The sequence below is a fragment of the Urocampus carinirostris genome, chromosome 7 (genome assembly GCF_059441175.1).
Source record: "Urocampus carinirostris isolate Australia breed hairy pipefish chromosome 7, RoL_Ucar_1.0, whole genome shotgun sequence".
Classification (NCBI taxonomy): domain Eukaryota; kingdom Metazoa; phylum Chordata; class Actinopteri; order Syngnathiformes; family Syngnathidae; genus Urocampus; species Urocampus carinirostris.
In genome coordinates, this window is record NC_142355.1 from 18,331,416 (window position 1) to 18,349,410 (window position 17,995).

Here is a 17,995-nt window from a genome sequence, read left to right on the forward strand (position 1 = left end):
TGTGTAGATCTGGATTTGTGTACTATCCATGGAGTTAAGGACCTTAACTTGGCCTTTTGCAAGGCTTTGATGCTAGATCCTTAGCTTGGCCTTGTGTACTTTCTATGAAGTCACTATCTTTGATTTTTGCATTTCGGAGATGGAATATGAGCTTGCTTTGTCCACTCCACGCATCGGCCCGGTATAGCAGTACCTCCGGGAACGGTGCATTCGCAATGATCGCAGCAAGGCTTTAGGGCTAGGACCTTAGCTTGGCCTTTTGGCTGAGAGTAAGTGTCCCGGCTCCTAGGCTTTGTAGCGTATTATGAACTGACCGATAACGGATAATGGATAATGAATAACGAAGATAGATCAATAACCCTTAAAAACCCCAAAACCCCCCTGTTGAACTGAGGCGCTCTCTTGTGGTCAATTGCCAGGTCCTTAGCTTGGCTGTTGGCCTTTTGGCAAGGCTTAGATACTAGGTCCTTAGCTTGGCCTTTTGATTTTTGCATTCCGGAGATGGAATAAGAGCTTGCTCTGTCCACTCCACGCATCGGCCCGGTATTGCAGTACCTCCGGGAACGGTGCATTCGCAATGATCGCAACAAGGCTTTAGGGCTAGGACCTTAGCTTAGCCTTTTGGCTGAGAGTAAGTGTCCCGGCTCCTAGGCTTTGTAGCGTATAATGAACTGACCGATAACGGATAATGGATAATGAATAACGAAGATAGATCAATAACCCTTAAAAACCCCCCTCAGTTGAAATCGCAGGCAGGGGAGATACCATGATCATGATGTTGACCACAGTTCTTTATAAGGCTTTAATGCTAGGACCTTAGCTTGGCCTTTTGGCTGAGAGTAAGAGTCCCGACTCCTAGGCTTTGATTTTTGCATTCTGGAGATGGAATAAGAGCTTGCTCTGTCCACTCCACGCATCGGCCCGGTATTGCAGTACCTCCGGGAACGGTGCGTTCGCAATGATCGCAGCAAGGCTTTAGGGCTAGGACCTTAGCTTGGCCTTTTGGCTGAGAGTAAGGCCCAATCCCATTACTCTCACTCGGCCCTGAGAACCCTCCAGTGAGGTCCCTCGATAGAGGAGTGCCCTCCGCGAGTGGAGTGCAAAGTGGAGATGGTTTGGACGAGACTTGCAAGGTTCCACCCCTGTCCAGGAGATGGCGGTAATATTAATTGGCTGTAGACCTTAGTGACGTATTGGTCTACGTCACATGTAAACAACTCGAGTCTCAACCTGTAGTGTGTCAGTTGGAGAGTTCGTGCAACGTTAAAAATGCCCGCTACTGCTGTGTTATTACCGATTGCCTGAAAGCTCTTCATCTTTTCCGTGTCTCCAATCAACGGAGGAGAAATGTGCTATACTGAAGACAGCTTCGGCGCTATGTAGTGCTGATTCATCTTTACAAGGTACGTACACTCATTAAAAAAAATGACCCGTTCGGTCATATACAGTAAGAGTTAACATACAATGCACGTTCACATAATACCCTAGTTTGTGTAGACATAAATGGCAATCTACTTATTAGTGTCTTAATGCCATTTTATGACATATTGTAGGGGTCTTGAATCTGTGACATGACGAAATGTAAACAAACACAAGAACAGTCCACCTGACCCTTTAGCTGGCATAATATCGTCACCAAACTTCCCTGTACGACCCAAAAACCTTAGTTCATAAGGAATTTAATTCAAAAGAGTTGTCATTGAATATAAAAAGGTCATTTCAACATTTTTTCATGATGCTTACATCACAATTAAAGCGGTCTTTTTCTTTTCTATGCCCACATTTATGTCTAAATTGATTTGTTATCTATTGTGTTCCAGAGTGGCTGTCCCATAAGCGTGGACAGGTTGGACAGGAATGTTCCCATCCTGTGCTTATGGTTGGATGTGGAGTCAGAACTCATTCAGGACTTAAGGTTGAGCAAGAAGGTTATGTGGGCCCTGCAGGAGCTGCTAAAGAGGGAACAGGGCCATGGCTGGAGGTCTTGATCTACGTGTACTGGCTGGTCCACGCTCTGTCCTACCGTGTGGTGTCACGGGTCTTCAGGGTTCCCAGGTCCACCGTACAAAGAATTGTCCACAGTTAATATGGAATAAATTGCCCAAAAGCCATATTTTAGGCTCTGGAAGTCAGACCCACATTTGCATTATGTGCTTTTCTGCATTACTATTCAATAAACATCTTCATTTTGAGTAACACCTTGGTGGTTTATTTCATAATGATGTGAGATACTGTGTGTGAACTATGTGACTGTTGGACAGAAAACAACTACAAATCACTCCAGCTTAAATAATAGTTTACTTTCAGAAAAACAAACTCACATTGGGCCAAAATACATAATAGTAAATAAATAATGTGTCACAAATTTTAACAAAAATATACCAATACTTCCATAAAGCTGGAAACACAAACTGGAACTTCATTGAGTTCTTAATAATAATTAAAAAAAAAAATCCTTTTATAAAACAAAGGGAAACATTGCAGAGATGTCACTGTTCTGGAAATTTGTCAACGAGCTTCCCAAAAAGGACGGGAACCGCTCAGTTTTGGCCACAGTTTCTTCGAGCCTTTTCCTCGCTCCGGCAGACTCCGCTTTCAAAAAGTCAAGGAGTGTATCGTGCTTCCTTTTTTTTCTGGGTGATTTGGGGTTTGGCGCCCGATTAGAAGGTGCCAACGACGTGCCCGGTGGTGTGGATGGCGTGGTAGCTGTGATGGTGACCAGCTCTTCCACGGGACGTTCTACAGTGGCCTTTAGGTTGGGTGGAAAAAACAAGAATTTCTTAATGCTGATGTATTGTACAAAAACAACTGTGTATAGGATGCTCAACAAGTTGATATGAGACAGGAAATTATAGGATGTGTTCTGGATAATTATTTGATAGTGAATAGATACAAAAAAATGACATGTTATTCTTATGGCTGTATGAACCTTCTATTGGCCAGCATCACATATGCTTTAGAGTTGTCTCCACATTTGGACAAAATTTTGAGAAGGTAATTAGTTTACTTAATATGTGTTTACAGAGAAGGCAGTGGATTATGTGATAGTAGTTTGTTTCAACTGTATTTCCACGAGAAATTCGGAGACATTACTCATAAAGCATGATGAAAACTAATGCATTCTGATCTCACATGAAATAATCATATTGTAAATAAAACACGACACCCGAAATTGTGTGCAGTAAACAAGCGCTATGTCCAGAACGGTATTCTGACTATGCTCCTTTAGCGACTGGCCATGTAAATGTAAAAGCACGACTCGTTTAAGATAAAAACAGGGATGGGCTGAACCGTGATTTTCTGCAGTTATCCTACTTTACAGTTTGTAGCGTGAAGATTTTTTTTGCCAGCTCCCTTGGTAGATTAGTGCACTTCGTAAAGTAGCGATTTTGCAATGTTCGTGTTTTAACGCGAAAATACGATTTTCTATTGCATTTACGTCTAACTAAGATATCTCAATACATTTTGTTGCAAATACATGCGTGGTTGTGGAAAACTACTTACATTTGTGCGGTTCCTTTTCGGGCATGTTTGTTGATATTGAGAATTCGCAAAGCCTTCTGGGTAGTCACTTCGCTGCCAAGTGAGGTCGAGAGCCCCCTCGGTCTTGAAGTGGTTACGACATGGTTTGAGGGCACTTCTGCCTCGGTCTTGAGAGTATCGGGACACACCCCATTTTCACGTGAACGCGCAAACCGAGTGACTAGGGCACATAGCGAGTGAAAGTGCGAAGAATGGGACTCAGCCTAATTAGGCCCAATCCCATTTCTCTCACTCGGCCCCGAGAACCCTCCAGTGAGGTCCCTCGATAGAGGAGTGCCCTCATCGAGTGGAGTGCAAAGTGGAAAAGGTTTGGACAAGACTTGCAAGGTTCCACCCCTGTCCAGGAGATGGCGGTAATATTAATTGGCTGTAGACCTTAGTGACGTATAGGCCTACGTCACATGTAAACAACTCGAGTCTCAACCTGTAGTGTGTCAGTTGGAGATTTCGTGCAACGTTAAAAATGCCCGCTACAGCTGTGTTATTACCGATTGCCTGAAAGCTCATCATCTTTTCCGTGTCTCCAATCAACGGAGGAGAAATGTGCTATACTGAAGACAGCTTCGGCGCTATGTAGTGCTGATTCACCTTTACAAGGTACGTACACTCAGTAAAAAAATGACCCGTTCGGTCAAATACAGTAAGAGTTAACATACAATGCACGTTCACATAATACCCTATGTTTGTGTAGACATAAATGGCAATCTACTTATTAGTATCTTAATGCCATTTTATGACACATAGTAGGGGTCTTGAATGTGTGACATGACGAAAAGTAAACAAACACAAGAACAGTCCACCTGACCCTTAAGCTGACATAATATCGTCACCAAACTTCCCTGTACGACCCAAAAACCTTAGTTCATAAGGAATTTAATTCAAAAGAATTGTCATTGGATATAAAAAAGGTGCTTGATTGCTGTTGTTTGGTCATGATTGTTTTCTGTTGTTGGTGTCATGGGATTTGTTCAGACCAAAAAAGACAATCGACTTTGGCTTGGACAGATCTATTGACACTAACAAAGATATCATATAATGAAATTGTGAATATGCTTGATTGCAAATAGGATTTTCGAGAAGGGTTGTTCAAACCCTCACATTGTGTTTGCTGTTAATAACATCATATTGGAATATAATATTGTGAATGTGCTTGATTGCTGTTGTGATTGTCATGATTGTTTTTTTTGTTATTAGTGTCAATAAATTTGTTCAAACCAAAAAAATTTCAACATTTTTTCATGATGCTTACATCACAGTTAAAGCGGTCTTTTTCTTTTCTATGCCCACATTTATGTCTAAAATGTTTGTTTTCTATTGTGTTCCAGAGTGGCTGTCCCATAAGCATGGACAGGTTGGACAGGAATGTTCCCATCCTGTGCTTATGGTTGGATGTGGAGTCAGAACTCATTCAGGACTTAAGGTTGAGCAAGAAGGTTATGTGGGCCCTGCAGGAGCTGCTAAAGAGGGAACAGGGCCATGGCTGGAGGTCCTGATCTACGTGTACTGGCTGGCCCACGCTCTGTCCTACCGTGTGGTGTCACGGGTCTTCAGGGTTCCCAGGTCCACCGTACAAAGAATTGTCCACAGTTAATATGGAATAAATTGCCCAAAAGCCATATTTTAGGCTCTTTAAGTCAGACCCACATTTGCATTATGTGCTTTTCTGCATTACTATTCAATAAACATCTTCATTTTGAGTAACACCTTGGTGGTTTATTTCATAATGATGTGAGATACTGCGTGTGAACTATGTGACTGTTGGACAGAAAACAACTACAAATCACTCCAGCTTAAATAATACTTTACTTTCAGAAAAACAAACTCACATTGGGCCAAAATACATAATAGTAAATAAATAATGTGTCACAAATTTTAACAAAAATATACCAATACTTCCATGAAGCTGGAAAACACAAACTGGAACTTCATTGAGTTCTTAATAAAAAAAAATATTTTCCTTTTATAAAACAAAGGGAAACATTGCAGAGATGTCACTGTTCTGGAAATTTGTCCACGAGCTTCCCAAAAAGGACGGGAACCGCTCAGTTTTGGCCACAGTTTCTTCGAGACTTTTCCTCACTCTGGCAGACTCCACTTTCAAAAAGTCAAGGAGTGTATCGTGCTTCCTTTTTTTTTCTGGGTGATTTGGGGTTTGGCGCCGGATTAGAAGGTGCCAACGACGTGCCCGGTGGTGTGGATGGCGTGGTAGCTGTGATGGTGACCAGCTCTTCCACGGGACGTTCTACAATGGCCTTTAGGTTGGGTGGAAAAAACAAGAATTACTTAATGCTGATGTATTGTACAAAAACAACTGTGTATACGATGCTCAACTAGTTGATGTGAGACATGAAATTGACATGTTATTCTTATGGCTGTATGAGCCTTCTATTGGCCAGCATCACATATGCTTTAGAATTGTCTCCACATTTGGACAACATTTTGAGAAGGTAATTCGTTCACTTAATATGTGTTTACAGAGAAGACAGTGAACTATGTGATAGTAGTTTGTTTCAACTGTATTTCCACGTGAAATTCGGAGACATTACTCGTAATGCATGATGAAAACTAATGCATTCTGATCTCACATGAAAGAATCATATTGTAAATAAAACACGACACCCGAAATTGTGTGCAGTAAACAAGCGCTTATGTCCAGAACGGTATTCTGACTATGCTCCTTTAGCGACTGGCCATGTACATGAAAAGCACGACTCGTTTAAGATAAAAACAGGGATGGGCTGAACCGTGATTTTCTGCACAGTTATCCTACTTTACAGTTTGTAGCGTGAAGGTTTTTTTTTGCCAGCTCCCTTGGTAGATTAGTGCACTTCGTAAAGTAGCGATTTTGCAATGTTCGTGTTTTAACGCGAAAATACGATTTTCTATTGCATTTACGTCTAACTAAGATATCTCAATACATTTTATTGCAAATACATGCGTGGTTGTGGAAAACTACTTACATTTGTGTGGTTCCTTTTCGGGCATGTTTGTTGATATTGAGAATTCGCAAAGCCTTCTGGGTAGTCACTTCGCTGCCAAGTGAGGTCGAGAGCCCCCTCGGTCTTGAAGTGGTTACGACTTGGTTTGAGGGCACTTCTGCCTCGGTCTTGAGAGTATCGGGACACACCCCATTTTCACGTGAACGCGCAAACCGAGTGACTAGGGCACATAGCGAGTGAAAGTGCGAAGAATGGGACGCAGCCTAATTGTGATTAAGGGCTATAAAAATAAAAATGACTTGAAAAATGACTTATCCTCTTAAAATGTGGTGGGTGCGGCTTATAATCAGGTGCGCTCTATAGTCCGGAATTTATTGTATTATTATTATTATTATTGTTGTTGTTCTTGTAATTTTTATCATTTATATTATTAATATTTGTATATAGTAATGATCTATGTGGTACTCCAGGGACATATATTTAATAACTTGTTTTAAGTTGTTAAAGATTGCTAGCAAAATAATATTTTTTTTAAAATGGAAGTAAAGTAGTGCAGTGTTCATTGTTTGGGCTCAGTGGGTGAGGTTTCTCTGCTAATACATTGAAGAAAATAAGTATTTGAACACCCTGCTATTTTGCTATTTCTCCCATTTAGAAATCATGGAGGGGTCTGAAATTTTTACCGTAGGTGCATGTCCACTGTGAAAAGAGATAAACAAATAAAAGAAAAATCCAGAAATCACAATGTATGTTTATTTGTGTGATATAGCTGCAAATAAGTATTTGAACACCTAAGAAAATGAATGTTAGTATTTGGTACAGTGGCCTTTGGTTGCTATTACAAAGGTCAAACGTTTCCTGAAGTATTTTACCCAGTTTGCACACACGGCAGGAGAGATCTTCTACATTTTAGAAGTAAATGGTAAATGGTCTGCATTTATATTGCACTTTTCAAGTCAATGAAGACCTCCCAAAGCGCTTTACAATGTGCTTCACATTTACCCATTCACACACTCACTCACACAATAGGTAGTCAGCCATGCAAGGCGCCTACCTGTTTATTGGGGGCATTAGATAGATAGATAGATAGATAGATAGATAGATAGATAGATAGATAGATAGATAGATAGATAGATAGATAGATAGATAGATAGATAGATAGATAGATAGATAGATAGATAGATAGATAGATAGATAGATAGATAGATAGATAGATAGATAGATAGATAGATAGATAGATAGATAGATAGATAGATAGATAGATAGATAGATAGATAGATAGATAGATAGATAGATAGATAGATGGATGGATGGATGCGGCAGATGGAAATCTTTTCTTGTGTCCAGGGATACACCACCTCGTGTTAGCGAGTCCGCCTCCTCTCCGATTCCCCCAGGCTTTCGTGTCTCTGTATAGCGGCGCTGAAGCCGGATTGCTCCGGGTAGCTCCGGGTGGCTACACGTTAGCGTCCGGAATGCTAAACTTGAGCCACGTTTCCGCAAAACACAGCAACTGCACTCCCTGTGCGCTTCGATGTTTTCCACCAGCACTCGTTGGTCTTATTTGGTAGTGAGTTCGCATTTACCATGATTACGGATGGTACCGAAGACTTATAACGCCACTAGCCGCTTAGCTAGCTCCGGCTCTTCTTCCGCCATAGGCCCCCTCATCACGCCGGCACGAGAATTCTTCAGGGCAGGGAGTTGATTCCTCGAATAAACGCATTTTTGTGCGCTAAAACCCATGTCCATAGGATAGAAAGTCATTCAAAGTGTAGTTGTCAAACGGGAAGAAAAACACTGAAGATAGGAGCAGACAATAAAACAATAAATCACAAAAAGTGAGAGATAACAGGGCAGCTGCTGGAAAAGGTAGCCGCTCGCTGGCGGCGCCGCTTTGATTAGGGATTCAGTGGAAATTTTAAATTCAATTGGGTTGCTTGTAAATCGATTGGGACAGTTGGTCCTTAAGTCTGACCAGTTGAGAACCTCTACACTTCATAGTAACATTTTCCATGGCAGTTTTTGTCTGTCTGTCTGTCTGTCTGTCTGTCTGTCTGTCTGTCTGAAAAATGAAATTAAATGATCTGCATTTATATAGCGCTTTTCAAGTCAATGACTTCCCAAAGCGCTTTACAATGTGCTCCACATTTCCCAATAGCGGCCTTGTATTGCAGCCATGTAAGACGCTAACCTGCTTATTGGGGGTATTAGGGGTTCAGTGTCTTACCCAAGGACACTTCGACATGTAACACAGACGAGCCGGGATTCGAACTAGGATCCCTTGATCCCAAGACGAGCGCTCTACCTCCTTAGCTACTGCCGCCCCTTCTGTCTGTTTGTTTTGGATGATAAACTGGTAACACAAAAATGCAAGATATGCTCGAGGTCACCCATGACCTTAATGAGAAGAAGCAGTATAGAAAATGGTTTATGGATGGGCGGTGCACCGGGCTATATTCATTCACGGCAATTTGACAGTTGATGTGCAGCGGTGCATTCATGCTTCTTCATTTGTTCCGTTCCTTCTTTCCCTACAGTTAAATGCTCTTTTAATAAGTATTTTTTTCCGATGTGTGAGAAATGTCAGAAGAAATGACTCCTGATGTATCTGAAGTGGAACTTTCTCTTTGAATGCAATTGTTAATCCATTAGACCAGGGGTCTCAAACTCATTTCAGCTCGGACGCCACACGATAGAACAAACATTCTGTCGGGGGCCGGACTAGTAGATTAAAGAGAAAGAAAAAGAGGGATAAAACAATAAGAGAAAGAGGGAGGGAAAAGGAGAGAGGGCGGGACAAAGAAAGAGAGAGAGGGAGAGAGCGTGACAAAACAAAAGAGACAAAAAGAGAAGTCGTGAGAGAGGGGGAAAGAAAAGGAGCGGAAGAAAGAAATCCAAAGAGAAATAGAAATACAGAAGGAGAGAAAAGAGAAAAGTAAGCGCGAAGGGTAGGAAGAGAGAAAGAGGAAAGAGAGAAAAGGAAAAAAGGAAGTTAGAGCAAAAGAAGTTAAAAAGACACAGAAAGAGATAGAGACAAAGAGCAACAAATAAAGAGACAAAGAGAGTGAAAGAGAAAGAGATAGAGTGGGAGAAAAGGGGTGGAAAGGAGGGAGAGAGAGAGAGAGAGAGAGAGAGAGAGAGAGAGAGAGAGAGAGAGAGAGAGAGAGAGAGAGAGAGAAATACAAGTACAGTGTCTTTGTTTGAGGCACCTTTCTTTGGCAACATCAAGTTGACATAGTTCAACCTGCAGCTTGTTTTTCTCTTGCGCTTCTCTGAGTGTTGTCTCGCGGGCCAGATTCAATCCCTTAGCCGGCCTGATTTGGCCCGCGGGCCGCCTGTTTGACACCTGTGCATTAGACGCACACCAGAGGAAGAACATTTCGAACAATGCATCTTATTTGGGCTAATATCTATAAAGCCCCCCAAAATTAGTTTTGTGACACGTGTTTACAAACTAAATCCTTTGAATTACAGGGAAAAGTCTATGGTACAACGGGGATTTCTATCTATCTAATATCTACCCTGGTCATATCCCTCGAGAAGGGTGACCGACAGCAAGACAAGCACAAACAAAAACAAAGAAAAGTAAAAAGGGAAAAAGTAGCAAAAAACACACACAAACATTTTTTGGGACCATGGCCAACCCAAATGCCCAAACAAGATAAGCACCTCGGCATCCAAGTTGGTCATGCTTTCGTCCCTCCAGATAAAACGGGACACAAGAAAGCGTCCGTGTCACTCGGGTCGGGGTGACACAACACACTCTACTGTTTGACAGTTTTCACTGGTTTACCCCTGCCGCATCATACGGGTCCCCTGCCCATCCCATAGAACAAGTCTACACATCCCACTATCCTTTTACAACACCTCTCCACTCATTCCTATCACCAACAAGAGCTCTAGCTTCCACTAGATTTAGACCTCTTTCCTCCAGTGCACTCATAACACCATCCATCCACGTCAATCGCGGCCATCATCTTGGTCTCCTTCCATTTACTTCCTGGATTGAATTTAGATTATATTGTTCAAAATGATGACAATTTATAAGTGGCAGAAGAAATGTTATGGTGCCTATAATTGTGTTATACTACTGAAATAAGCTGCCATCTGTTGGTGACTTAAAGGGACAGTGTGTATTATTTATCGCCTCTTAGTGATTTTAAACAACTTCATTGATCAAAAATAACAATGTTCATTTAAAAATTAGGCAAATGTACATGAAATATCAGCAAAGGGTGCAAATTTTGAAAATACTGTATTTTACATAGCATTAGCCTCACCTAAAGGGAGCTGACATAGTAGTACACTGTCTTGCTGATAATTTGTAGATTTTCTTCTTTTTGGTCACTATGAGTGTCCATAGTTTGAATTCTACCTTGTGTTTTTAGCACTGTCTTTGGTTACACTAAACAATACAGCATTATCTATCCATCCATTTTCTGCACCGCTTATCCTCAGTGGGGTCGCGGGGGTACTGGAGCCCATCCCAGCAATCTTCGGGCAGGGGGCAGGGGACACCCTGAACTGGTTGCCAGCCAGTCGCAGGGTACACAGGGACAGACAATTTGCTCGCCCATTCACACCTAGGGACGATTGGACCAGCCAATTAACCTGATATGTATGTTTTTGGAATGTGGGAGGACACCAGACACCACGCTAGCATGGGGAGAACATGCAAACTCCACACAGAGGGTTTGATCTCTCGACCTCAGAACTGTGCCGCACACGCGCTAACCACTGCCCCGCCGCGCTTCCAGCATTATCTAGTGGGCAAATATTGCACACTCTCCCTTTGTGTGTGTTATCCTAGTGTTAAAGAAACGTATATATTTTTTTTAAATTATAATAATAATAATGATAAATAATATTCGTAATATGCTAAAATACATGAACTATCATGTATCATGCATTTCTTAAAATACTCGTAAGTTGAGGAATTTGTTTTTATTTTACAAAACATTAGGCTCACTTAGAGTGACCCAGAGGTAAGATTGGGCCTATAAAAACTGGCCTGACCCAACCCGAACCCGTGGGTATTGAAGCCCGAACTAGCCCGAGCCTGACAAATTAACTTGATTTGCGTAAACCTGAATTTTTGTATTCTCTTTGTGAGGAAAAGGGGTGTTATTTGTCCGACTCAGAATTTTGGGCCGAGTTTGGGCCTAGGATCTTATTTTTAGAGCAGTGGTTGGCAAATAGTGTGGTGGGGGGGTTTCCGGGGGCACAAGGCTCCGTCAAGGGGGCCTTTCCAAAGAATCAAGTGTATTGAATATACTCATTCTCTGAAAAGTCCGAAGAAAAGTGGCTTTTGTGATAGGAAGCATTTTAAGAAGAACTTTTACTTTGGTGGCTTCTCTTTTTGCATTTGTAATTCCACCAATAAAAATACTTTCAATAAACACAAGTGCTCTTTGCTTGCCAGATTACATTTTATTGCAAGAACACTGAACTTCTGCATGAACGATGCATGAACTTGTCAACGCCAGATGTTTCCGGTGACCTGATCACACCATTTCGGTCACCATGGCGATTAAGCTCCTGCGGACTTGCACGAAAAGCCATCCGTCTCTGCCTCGACGATGAAGAAGGGACTAAGTCATGCCTAAAATAAATAAGCTCTATCAAAGCGTTAGCTGTCCATTCTTATCCATATCTTCACCTTTCTCACCACCCTACTTACAATGCCTACTCACCATATGAAGCCGCCCACACACTTCATTTGCTGGATACAGGAAGCAACACTAGTGTGTGGGCGCTCTTTCGATGTGTGAATAAAATAAGAAAAATGTAATTTTACATTTTGGCACTCAAGGATTATGAAAACACAGTTATAAGTTATGGTACTGATTGAGTTTTAAATGAAGTAAATAACTCTAACTAATTCATTTTTTTAATAACACTGCCCCTGTGATAACTGGTATTTGCCCATCAATTGTCAAATTACCGACTTGTCGTGTGTTGCTTGGTATCTCGTTTTTGACTACAGTGGGACCTCGCTACTTCGCGGTTCCACGTTCACGTTTCTTGTTTTTGTTTTTTTTAAGCATTTTTGAAGGGGCGTCGCTACTTCTTGGTTCCACGTTCGCGGGTTCAGAGCTTCGCAGGTCTAAAACATAATAATAATCAAATAAAATAATTTTTAAAATAAATAAATAAACATATATATATATATATATATATATATATATATATATATATATATATATATATATATATATATATATATATTATATATATATATATATATATATATATATATATATATATATATATATATATATATATATATGTATATACATATATATATATTTTTTTTTTTTTAACGCATTTTTGAGGGGCGTCGCTACTTCATGGTTCCACGTTCGCGGGTAGAGCTTCGCAGGTCTAAAAAATACTAATAATAAGATAAAATAATTTAAAAAAATAAATAAATATATTTTTTATTTTAATTATTTTTTTAAGCATTTTTGAAGGGGCGTCGCTCTTTTTTGGTTCCACGTTCACGGGTTCAGAGCTTCGCAGGTCTAAAAAATAACAATGATAAAATAAAGTAATTTTTAAAAAATTAAGCATTTTTGAAGGGGCGTCACTACCTTCGCGGATTTTCATTTTTTGCAGGTGGTTATGGTCCTCATTAACCGCGATAACCGAACGATTACTTGAGGCGCATTGCCGAGTTAGTGAGACCGTATACGCCTGTGATCGTGTGCGCATGCGCCTCTCTCTCCGCCCGCCAGCATCACTGCTGACCGGCGCGAAGCTGTCATCAAACATGAACATCAAATCCGCTTGAAAAAAAGAATAAATGATATTGAATTCACATTTGGGATTCGTGAGTTACTCAGAAGTGCATGCCAAATTGTTACACCGTCAATGGCGCGTACGTCAACGCGTGTAGGACGTCGCCAGCTTCCAAGGACACTGTCCAATGACGCTTGCTAGTCATGGGAATTCGGGTTCTAATTCAAGAACCGGCTCTTTCAGCTCGGCTCACTAAAAAGACGATTATTTTGTTTTATTTTTGTTTTCAATGGTTTATTACCTATACATATGTAACAAAATGGGGGGAGAAATAAACCAAAAATGAATGAAATGAATGGAAGAAATGAAAGAAAATAAGAAATTAAAGGTTGAGAAAAAATTAAAGCAAGAAAAGATAGCTAAAATACTGAGAAAAAGAAACAAAATTGGAAAAAAATGGGAAAGGGGAAAATGAGAGAAAAAAAGGAAGGAAAGGGCAAGAAAAATGTGAAAGAGAGATAAATGGAGAGATCAAAAGAAAAAGGAAGAGAAAAAAAGAGATAATAAAAGAAAGATTGAGAGGGAAATAGAGGGTAGGAGAGAGGAAGTATTACAGATGAAGATAGAAAATATATAAAAAATGGAACGAGAGATACATAGTGAGAAAGTGAAAATGTGAAATGAAAATGATCTGCATTTATATAGCGCTTTTCAAGTCAATGACTTCCCAAAGCGCTTTACAGTGTGCTTCACATTTCCCAATAGCGGCCGTGATCTGTGCAGCCATGTAAGGCGCTAACCTGCTTATTGGGGGTAATTGGGGGTTCAATGTCTTACCCAAGGACACTTCGACATGTAACACGGACAAGCCGGGATTCGAACTGGGATCCCTTAATCCTAAAACGATCGCTCTACCTCCTGAGCTACTGCCGCCCCAAAGTGAGAAAGATGGAAAGAGAAAGAGAGAAAGAGAAAGAAAAAGATTGATATCGAAAGAGAAAGTGAGACAGGGTGGAAAAAAGAGTGCAAGAGTTAGAGAGAAACAGAGATGAAGAGGGGGATATGAAAAGAGATCGAGGAAGATGACAAATGACAGAAAGGGGACGAAAAAGACAAAGCTTGAAAAAAATGAATTTAAAAAAACAGGAAAAGAGAAACAAAAGCAGAAATAAAAAGTGGGAAAATGCAAGGCAAAGACAGAAAGAGAGAAAGATAGAAAGAAGCAGCAACAGAGAAATATAGAGGTAATGGGGTGGAAGGAAGAAAGAAAGGCAGAAAGAAAGGCAGAAATGGAGAAAGAAAGTAAGAAAAAAAAGGCAGAAAGGCAGAAAGAAAGAAAGGCAGAAAGGCAGAAAGGCAGAAAGAAAGAAAGAAAGAAAGAAAGAAAGAAAGAAAGAAAGAAAGAAAGAAAGAAAGAAAGAAAGAAAGAAAGAAAGAAAGAAAGAAAGAAAGAAAGGGACAGGGAAAGATTAATAATAATAATAATAATAATAATAATTTCCTTGTATTGTCATTCTGTGTAACAATGTACACAGAACGAAATGTCGATTGCACCTGACCCGTTGTAGCGAGCCGATGCAGCCGCAGCCAACAGAGGGCGCCGCCGACCACTTTTTAAGTCTTAGCAATGACTCGGCCGGGGCGCGAACCACCGACCTCCCAGTCTCAAAGCGGGCGCCTTACCATCTAGGGAAAGAGAGAGAAAGTATTACAGAGAGATGCGGGGATAAAGATAGAAATTATATAAAAAATGGAAAGAGAGGTACATTGTGAGAAAGTGAGAGAAAGATCGAAAGAGAAAGAGACAATATGAAAAGAGATTGCATGAGTTATAGAGAAACAGAGATGAAGAGAGAGATCCGGAAAGAGAGCGAGAAAGATAAAAAATGACAGAAAGGGAAGGCAAAAGAATAAGCAAGAAAAAATGAATACAAAACTGGGAAAAAAGAAACAAAAGCAGAAATAAAGAGTGGGAAAAGGGCAAGGCAAAGATAGAAAAAGAGAAAGATAGAAAGAAAAACAGCAACAGATGAATATAGAGTTAATGAGGGAGGAAGAAAGAAAGAAAGAAAGAAAGGAAGGAAGGAAGGAAAGAAGGAAGGAAGGAAGGAAGGAAAGAAGGAAAAAAAGAAAGAAAGAAAGAAAGAAAGAAAGAAAGAAAGAAAGAAAGAAAGAAAGAAAGAAAGAAAGAAAGAAAGAAAGAAAGAAAGAAAGAAAGAAAGAAAGAAAGAAAGAAAGGCACAGAGAAAGATTAATAAAAAAGAGAGAGGGAAAACGCGAGGGAGATGGAGAACGCGAGAGAAAAAGAAACCCTGCTCCTAGATCCCTCTCGTTTGCGAACGACACATCCCTGACGCTTGCACCGCGAGAGAGAGGAAGCGAAGGCGCTCGTGTGATCACCGCTCCTTGGCGTTTCATTGACGGGGACCAGCGACCCGTTCGGAGGATGCCACGCCGCCAAATGATCGCTCCACACCGCAAAGGCTGCGCCGCACTCTCGCGGCCATAGATCGGCTTCACCTCCACCCCTTTACCGCCCCCCTACGCAGATATATTTTTTTCCAGCGGTGCGTGCATACAATGTTACCCGCCAGCGCCGCATCAATGTTACCGTCTGCAGAAGCTGCCAAACTGTACCAGACCAATTACGTCCGAAACTCGCGCGTCATCGGACTCTTGTGGGCTATTTTCACCATCTTGTTCGGTATCGTGAATGTAACCATCTTCTCGCAGCCTTACTGGATCGGTGATGGCGTGGACACGCCGCAGGCCGGCTACTTCGGCCTTTTTCACTACTGCATTGGGGATGGGGTCTCCAGAGAGCTCGCCTGTCAGGGGAGCTTCACCGAGTTCGCCGCCATCCCGTCCAGAGCCTTCAAGGCCGCCTCCTTCTTCATCGGGATGTCCATGATGCTGGTGGTCACCTGCATCGGATGCTTCTCGCTCTTCTTCCTCCTCAGCACCTCCACCGTCTACAAGATCTGTGGCTGGATGCAGGGTGCTGCAGGTAAGATGTATATGTAATGTAATATAATGTTAATGCATTTCTATAGCGCTTTTCAGGTCAATGAAGACCTCCCAAAGCGCGTAACAATGTGCTTCACACTTACCCATTCACACACACACCAGTATTCCCTCTAAACTGCGCGCGTGCGCAATCGCGCACTGCTTGCACATTCTCTAAACACAACAAAATCTAGCCTGCGCACAAAAATGAGGGCTCAAAATTACTAATAAAGAAGCGACTTAAGTCAAAGTTACAGTGCATGAAGGTAAAAATACACGGGTTCCCCTGACGTTGTGTCCTAAATGCGGTATTTTGAAGTAGAGTCCGAGTAGAACTAAGTTGAGTAAAGTTAGTAGAGTTTGTTGAGAACCGGCGTCTTCGGCTCGGCTCACTAAAAGGAACCGGCTCTTTCGGGTCCTAAACGGCTCTTCAGGTTGTTTTTGCTTCTTTAATCCCAACACGACCAAATATTATGTAAAACTATACACAAAATGACTTAAAAGAAGGGGGGAATAGAACAAAAAAGAAAAAAATACCAAAATGAAAAAGTAGTGAAAAGCTGAGAAAAAAAGAAACAAAAGGAAGGAAAAAAAAGGAGGAAAAATTTAGAAAAAAGCCAGAAAAAAAGAAAAATAGAAATGTAGGAAAAAAGTAAACAGAGAACAAAAAGAAAAAAGTAACAGCTCGGAAAAAATAAACACAATGAGATATTTTTAAAAAGTAGAAAAAAAAAAAAAAAAAAGAAGAAAAAGTTTGTGTTGCATTCAAATAATTTCCAATTATATCAAGTGAATATTGTTGCCAACATTGTACTTCCACTAAAAAATGTGATTAAGTACAGTTCTGTATCTTACAACCGACTAAATAAGCCCCCAAAAATGTTAATATTATGCGACAAAATACATCAGGAAATAAAAAGAAATGGATATCTTGTGAAAGAATTGTAAGAACAAACGACGTTTGTAGGCCGTACAACCTTTGCAATAGTACATGAGTCAATTCATTCAAAAGAGAAAAATAATTTTGCATTGCTGGAAACTCAGCAAAATGTAACTTGATGTCAAGTTTTGGACATGTTTGATAATTAATTATCTTGCCACACTTGGGATTATGGTTGCTCACTGTTGTTTCAAGCGTTGCTCACCGACTTTGTGTGAACGCTCAGACCCGTGGAAAATTAGAGGGAACATTGACAACTTATTTTTTGTAGAATACATATCATTTTTTTTCACACACACAAGCATTTTTTTGCAATTTTATACAATAGTTCTCGTATTTTTGTTCACTAAAATCAACACTTGATAAGTTCATTCAGTTTTTAATATCGGACGCCTGCAAAGGAGATTGGATAGGAGTCAAGTTTGTTGTTTTGACTATTATTCCTAACTGTTGTTTGTTGTTTGGACTATTATGCAACGTTTACATCATTGTCATCAGCCAATCATGCTGCGATTCTTGGATACCCACACCCTCGGGGAGAATCTTCTTTTGTAACCCAGGATATTTTGAAAGGAAAGGGCTCAGAAGAGGGCTTTTAGAAAAGGTTGGAATTTCTTATCTGAGTTTCGGGTCCTCTCCTTTTTTTCCTACTGCAAAAAAAAGTGAACAATATTGTGATATTAGGTTTTTTTTTACCTAAAAGGTGCTAATTGATACACAATGTCTCTTAAAACAAGACTGACAGGCTCAGACTGTCAAGACCGGAACAGGAGGAGGACCCAGATGCATAACGTTGCTCACAAGTTTATTCAGATTCAGATTC

At 40.7% G+C, this 17,995-nt stretch overlaps 1 protein-coding gene, 4 long non-coding RNA genes and 3 pseudogenes across 6 annotated transcripts in view; 6 read left to right on the top strand and 2 right to left on the bottom strand.

Annotated features, from left to right (window-relative positions):
- The first annotated feature begins 43 nt into the window (after window positions 1-43).
- On the top strand, window positions 44-215 carry LOC148362517 (U2 spliceosomal RNA; annotated as a pseudogene).
- Window positions 216-428: 213 nt separating this feature from the next.
- On the top strand, window positions 429-577 carry LOC148362518 (U2 spliceosomal RNA; annotated as a pseudogene).
- A 236-nt stretch (window positions 578-813) lies between these two features.
- LOC148362519 (U2 spliceosomal RNA) lies at window positions 814-958 on the top strand (annotated as a pseudogene).
- Window positions 886-2,196, top strand: LOC148362520 (uncharacterized). 2 transcript variants are annotated; one of them, XR_015850868.1, is made up of 3 exons: window positions 886-1,159; window positions 1,237-1,403; window positions 1,821-2,196. It is a non-coding gene; the product is annotated as an uncharacterized LOC148362520 (long non-coding RNA). The 2 variants fall into 2 exon arrangements; XR_015850867.1 differs by lacking the exon at window positions 886-1,159 and having other exon boundaries at window positions 1,205-1,403.
- Window positions 2,197-2,279: 83 nt separating this feature from the next.
- LOC148362521 (uncharacterized) lies at window positions 2,280-4,391 on the bottom strand. The gene is made up of 2 exons (XR_015850869.1): window positions 3,505-4,391; window positions 2,280-2,749 (listed from the first exon to the last, which is right to left on the bottom strand). It is a non-coding gene; the product is annotated as an uncharacterized LOC148362521 (long non-coding RNA).
- Window positions 3,757-5,244, top strand: LOC148362522 (uncharacterized). Its single transcript, XR_015850866.1, has 2 exons — window positions 3,757-4,140; window positions 4,869-5,244. It is a non-coding gene; the product is annotated as an uncharacterized LOC148362522 (long non-coding RNA).
- An 83-nt stretch (window positions 5,245-5,327) lies between these two features.
- Window positions 5,328-6,732, bottom strand: LOC148362523 (uncharacterized). The gene is made up of 2 exons (XR_015850870.1): window positions 6,504-6,732; window positions 5,328-5,795 (listed from the first exon to the last, which is right to left on the bottom strand). It is a non-coding gene; the product is annotated as an uncharacterized LOC148362523 (long non-coding RNA).
- Window positions 6,733-15,567: 8,835 nt separating this feature from the next.
- Window positions 15,568-17,995, top strand: part of LOC148362524 (LHFPL tetraspan subfamily member 3 protein-like) — a 44,639-nt gene continuing 42,211 nt past the window's right edge. The window contains exon 1 of the mRNA XM_088339952.1: window positions 15,568-16,233. Within this exon, the coding sequence (XP_088196078.1) occupies window positions 15,807-16,233 (427 nt within the window). The 5' untranslated portion in view covers window positions 15,568-15,806. The remainder of the gene's footprint in view (window positions 16,234-17,995) is intronic.